At 45.4% G+C, this 6,213-nt stretch overlaps 1 protein-coding gene across 1 annotated transcript in view; it reads right to left on the bottom strand.

Moving 5' to 3' along the window:
* Positions 1-6,213, bottom strand: part of PRKD2 (protein kinase D2) — a 35,187-nt gene that overhangs the window by 4,158 nt on the left and 24,816 nt on the right. Inside the window, exons 15-16 of the mRNA XM_034638992.1 lie at positions 4,364-4,457; positions 2,998-3,493 (exon numbers count right to left, since the gene is read on the bottom strand). Of these exons, the coding sequence (XP_034494883.1) occupies positions 2,998-3,493; positions 4,364-4,457 (590 nt within the window). The remainder of the gene's footprint in view (positions 1-2,997; positions 3,494-4,363; positions 4,458-6,213) is intronic.

The raw sequence follows: 6,213 nt of genomic DNA, 5'->3' as shown, positions 1-6,213 counted from the left end.
CTTGTGTTCCCTTTCTCACTGGCTGTCTCTCTCTCTGTCAAATAAATAAATAAAATCTTTAAAAAAAAAATAAAAATAAATAAAAATAAAAAAGTTTATTTATTTATTTGACAGAGATAGAGACAGCCAACGAGAGAGGGAACACGAGCAGGGGGAGTGGGAGAGGAAGAAGCAGGCTCCCAGAGGAGGAGCCTGACGTGGGGCTCGATCCCATAACGCTGGGATCACGCCCTGAGCCAAAGGCAGCCGCTGAACAGCTGTGCCACCCAGGCGCCCCCTGAATTGTATACTTTGAATCAGTGAATTGTATCATGTGTGAATTATATCTCAATAAAGTTGTTTAAAAAAAAAAAGTACAGATCATCTTGCTACAGGGCCTCTGCCCAGGCTATTCCCACTGCCTGGAATACTTGTCCATCCAGAAAACAGACTCCTAATCTTTCTTCAGAATGTTTTTTCCTCTGACCTTCCAAATGGGCTCTACGGTTGTGTGAGTTCAGAGAACCATGTCACAGAACTCATCACAGATACAATTCTATTTTTGTTACAACGTGATTGATATTTGCTCTTCCCTTTGCGAACTGCGCTGACCAATATGGTGCCCAGTGGCCCCTTGTGGCTACTGAGCACTGGAATGTGGCAAGACCAACGGACAAATTGCTTTTATTTTATTTAATTTTCATTAATTTACAGTAAAAACTGATCCTATGTTACATCCCACGCTGCCACTAACAACTGAACGACTTCCAGAAGCAGAAAGAAACCATGAGGTTGATGTAAGTTGTTTCCACTGGGAGTCAAAATCTTTTACCCTTCCAAAATAAACGTTAATGAGAAAATCATCTTTTACTATATTAAAAAAAAACCCACAAAAAACAAAAAAATAAACGGACACCTGGGTGGCTTAGTTGGTTAAGCGTCTGCCTTCTGCTCAGGTCATGATCTCCAGGTCCTGGGATTGAGTCCCATTTCGGGCTTCCTGCTTCTCTCTCTCTCTCTCCCCCTGCCCCTCACCCCTGCTCGTTCTCTATCTCTCTCTCTCAAATAAAATCTTAAAAAAACAAAAAACCAATCCTAGACTTAGTTATTGGAAAACTTTTAAATATGCATGGAACTACTTGGAGATGTCAATCTCCTTTTCCAACTGCTAATTTTTGGAAATCTAAGCACAAAACCAAATATTTCTTTTCTTTTCTTTTTTTTTTTTAAGATTTTATTTATTTATTTTACAGAGAGAGAGGGAACACAGGCAGGGGGAGTGGGAGAGGAAGAAGCAGGCTCCCAGCAGAGGAGCCTGATGTGGGGCTCGATCCCAGAATGCCAGGATCACACCCTGAGCCCAAGGCAGTCGCTTAACGACTGAGCCACCCAGGCGCCCCGAAAACCAAATATTTCTGATAAAAATTTCACACCTGAGTTGAGACGTGTCCTAGGTGTTAAATACACACCAGATTTTGAAGACATGGTATAGAAAGAAAGAACTTTTCATTAATAACTTTTATGTCAATTATACATTAAAATGATACTATTTGAATATACTGGGATGAAGTGTATTATTAAAGTTAATATCACCAGGGGCTCCTGGCTGGCTCAGTCAGTGAAGCCTGCAACTCTTGATCTCGAGGTTGTGGGTTTGAGCCCCACACTGGGGTAGAGATGACTTAGAAATAAATTTTATGTTATTTTTTTAAGATTTTATTTATTATTTATTTATTTATTTGTGTGAGAGAAAGAGCATAAGCAGGTAGAGCGGCAGGCAAAGGGAGAAGCGGGGTCCCCGATGAGCAAGGAGCCCCATGTGGAACTTGATGCCAAGACCCTGGGACCATGACCTGAGCCAAAGGCTGACGTTCAACCAACTGAGCCATCCAGGTGTCCCAGAAATAAATTTTTAAAAATCTTTCAAGTGAATGTCACCAGTTTCTTTTTACTTTTTTAAGTGTGACTACTAAAATGTGGGATCTGGTATCCCTAGATACCAGTAGCACACCTCCCCACCCCCCAACAGCTCTGACAACCAAAAATGTCTCCAACATTGTCACATGTCCCCTAGGGGGCGAAACCGCCCCAGCTGTAAACCCCTCCTGCTTAGAGATGGCCGTTCCTGGGCCATAGAGAGGAGATGGCTTCGCTTACTGCAGTTCCTGATGCCCCACACGGAGCCTGGCACATAGGCGGCAACAGCAATTCTTAGTTGACTAAAATGAATCTCTGGCTTTTGAAATGAAATGAACTCAATGTTTGCAAAACACAGGTCATGAAGCAAAAACTTTACAGGATGCGGAAGGGCTACACGACAACCTGTAACTATAGGCCCTTAAACACAGTAGGCACTCAATAAACTCTGTTATCATCGTCACCCCTACCCAATCTGGCTCTACCCCTGGCGGGGCGGGGGGGGGGGGCGGCCTTCCCACTGCCAGGTCCGAGACTCATCGGAACTGTTTTCCTAACAGACCCACAGAAGAAATTACCAGCTGTCCCCCAATATCTGTTCTCCGCTTCCCCCCTTAATAATAAAAATCTTGAATTGAATGGGCCGCAGGGCCACGCAGAATAAAGACTACATTTCCCAGCCTCCCTTGCAGCCAGCCATGACCACGTGATCAAGTCCTGGCCAATGGGATGCTAGGTAAACTTCAACACCTCAGTTCGGGAAGGAAGGGGGTATGTACATTTCCTCCACCCTGTTTCTTTCCTGCTTCTCCTTCCAACTATCTTGTCACATGATGGGGACCATCATGAACCACGAAGACCAGACAACATTGTAAGAGAGGCCAGAAGGAGACAGCTGGGGCCGAGTACCACCCTAAGGAACTGCTTTTTCAGCCCCAGAATGCTTATGCTGGCCCCTACGTGAGTGCGAATAAAGCGTGTTTTATTTAAGCCATTGTTATCCTGAGTCTCTGTGTCCAATTATCCTGATTCCTACAATCCCCACCCGCCTCCAGTGTCAGCTGGACTTCCCCAAATCAAGCCGGGACATGAATGACTGACCTGAGGAAAGGGGTCGGCAGATGCCAGCAACACGTTTTCTGGTTTCAAGTCACAGTGGACGATGTTCTTGAAGTGAAGGTGTCTCAGGGCCACCAGGATCTGAGGGGAGGGGGTGGGGCCGGTAAGAAAGGTAGAAAGGCACCTGCCCCGGATTCTGCCGCCTGCCCTCCAAACCTCATCCGTGCCCCTCTCTGCATCCCGAAAGATGACCCCCAGGGCCAGGCGAGGCATTGGAGCCCCAAATAAGAATCTCAGAACCCCAAAACCATGACACCCGAGATAGAGTTGGATAATTCTAGAAAGGCTCGACTGGAGCAGTGGGTCTGGGGAGAGCGTGAGATCCTCTGGCATACGGTAAGCTCCTGACAAAAAAAGAGCTATCAGCGAGGCTCCTGGCTGGCTCAGTCCACAGAGCCGGCGACTTGTGACCTCCAGGGTCATGAGTTCGAGCCTCCCCTTGGGCCTGGAGTTTACTCTAAAAGGGGGGTGAGCAGGGCTTTAGTAAAGTAGCAGCCTTTAAGAAGGTACTATTGTGTGACTCCATTTCTTAAAAAGTATTTTTCATCCATTAAAAAACTCTAATATGAAACAGTCCAAATACCAATATGATCTACATTATATATCAAATGCAACACTCTTAAGAAGCTTCTAAGAGGATTCTAGAGCCATCCTACCCAGGTGGAAAACCCAGCTCTACATTCACTAACTTGTGGCCTTGGGCGAGCCACTTTAACTCTCTGGGTCTCAGTGTTCTCACCTGTAAAATGGGGCTAATAAAAGTACCCGTCCTCAGGGGTCGCTGTGAAGTTTAAATGCTCTGAGGCACAGAAAGTGCTCAGGACAGTGTCTGGCCCAGAGCAAACACTATGTAGCTATTACTCTCGTTGGTACCTGGTCCTCTTTTGGGGATGGCCTGTGGATGAACGGATTTCTGCACATGTGTCAAAGAGAGATTTTCCTGCTCTATCGGCTAATTCAAGAGTATTCTGAGTATTCTGTGATGGCAAGGTGAGCTGATTTCCCAAACAAAAAGCAAAAAAAAAAAAAAAACGGATACAATTTCCAACCACTTTATCTGTGGACACGATGATCTTCCTTGATTCTGTGTAATCTTCAGGCTGCTGCCAGGGAGACTGAGATCCACGGTGTGCGTGTACCTCTCTTCCCGACTTCCTGTTTGTTTGCTGACCCCCTCCCTCCCCTGCTAGTAAATGAAGAGAATAAAGAGGGCAGGTTGGAAGCTGGACAGACTCAGGTTCAAATCTTGGCCGGACCACCACCCAGCAGTGTGCCCTTGGGCAGGAGATGGACCCTCCCTCCACCTCAGTCTCCTCATCTGAAAAATGGGGGTGCTAGTGATACCTACCTCGGAGGGCAGTTGTGAAGCATAAACAAACCCATGAGGTAAGGGCCTAGCACAGGACTTGGGATGGGGCAGACAAGAGGCAGAAGGCAGAAATCTGCAGAGAAAGAGGAGCACAGGCAAAAAAGAGGAGAGATGGAAGACCAGAAAGAGAAACCAACCAGTTGCTGAAGGCAGGCAGTTCCCTCTCCCCACCTGAAGTCTCGGTGAGCCTGCCTCAGTGGGCTTCTTCCCCCACCCCAACCAAGCCAACCTGACGAAGGCACAGTGCTGGGGAGAGCGAGGGTGCTGGCCCTGCATAAAGGAAGCACAGCACAAGGGACTTTGCAACCAAGAGAACAAGTCCCAGAATCAGGTGAAGGACCACCCAGATGGGAAGGCCGTTCTAGGAAGGCTGTAAAACCCAGAAGCCAGAAAAAGCAACATTTAACATTGTATAAGTTAAACTCTTTATGGCAAATAAAAACCATGAATGAAATGAAAAGGAAAACAAATACTGGGATAAAAAAAAAAAAAAAGAACAACACAGGTGACAAGGTTCCCTCATATACAAAGAGCTCTCACAATTCAATAAGAATAATCCAACTGAAAAATGGGCAAAGGGCCAGTAAACATAGGAAAATATGCCCAACCTCACCCATAATTTGTAAACTGCCAAATGAAGCCACATGAAGTATTATTTTTCCACCTATAAGACTGGTGATTATTTTATCTGGAGTTAGTAAGGAGTGAGGAAGTAGACAGCCTCAAACTGTTGTTGAAAGCAGACTGAAAGGGATTTTAAAGGATAACGGGGCAGCATGTTTTTTAAAAAATCCGAAAGCACATTTCCCTGGACTCAGGAGTCTATTATCTGAAACGTGTTCTATAGAAATTCTCCCACCAGAGCCCAGCAATGTGTGTGGACAGATATTCACAGGAAGTTGTTTGTAATGGTGGAAAAGTGAAGACAACCTCCGTACTCAGCAATTACAGGATTTGGTCATATCCATCATGAGAGACAATTCAGAAAAAGAGGCAGCTCTGCTAACTACATACCGAAATAGAATAGCCTTCCAGAAGTACTCTTAAAGTGAAGAATGTAAGAGGTGGAACAACACACAGGTGACACCAATTAGTTTGACATTACTAGTTAAAAAGCCCGGATCCTAGGTTCACCAGCTGTGTGGCCCTGGGCAAGTTACTTAAAGTATCTGAGCCTTGGTTTTTATTTTCAGCTGGAAAACAGGAGCGATCGTGGCTGCTACCACACAGGTTTCAATGCAGATAAAATGAGTTAAACAATGCCTGGCACACAGGCCGTAAAGGTGAGTGGCTGCATGACGTATCACGTTAGCATCCCCCATCGCTGCCCTGCCCACTCTGGGTGATCACTGTCTGGGCCTGGGGCTAGCTTGGTCACAGCTGTGTCCCCAGCACTGCCTGGCCTGCAGCCAGGAACAGAGCAGGGGAAGAGGGAGAGCTTGGTGAACCATCTAAGAAATGGATGAATGAGCTCTCCATGGAAAGGCCTCCCTTCCCTTCCCTTTTCCTACACGAATATAGTCAGGCCTAGGGAGTCTCATTCTATAAAGGAATAAAAAATATAAAATAATCATTTCTGATTTTTCTATACTAATAAGTGTAATTATCACTACTGCTCTATTCTTTTTATTGTTTTGTTATTTTCTATTGTTATTACTCTCTTTTCACTCTACATTCTATTATTACTCTATTATTTTGAAATTATTGTTTCTATTATTTTTTCTGTTGTTATTATTACTCTATTTTTTATTATCTGCTATTAGGACTCCCGCCAGGGTCTGCCTGAGCTGGGCGCAGGGCAGGTGGGGAGCCAGGCGGAGGCGGGCAGG

This window comes from Ailuropoda melanoleuca, chromosome 12 (assembly GCF_002007445.2).
Source record: "Ailuropoda melanoleuca isolate Jingjing chromosome 12, ASM200744v2, whole genome shotgun sequence".
NCBI lineage: Eukaryota > Metazoa > Chordata > Mammalia > Carnivora > Ursidae > Ailuropoda > Ailuropoda melanoleuca.
Note: the sequence above shows the minus strand (reverse complement) of the source record. Positions and strands in the feature narration are given on the sequence as shown.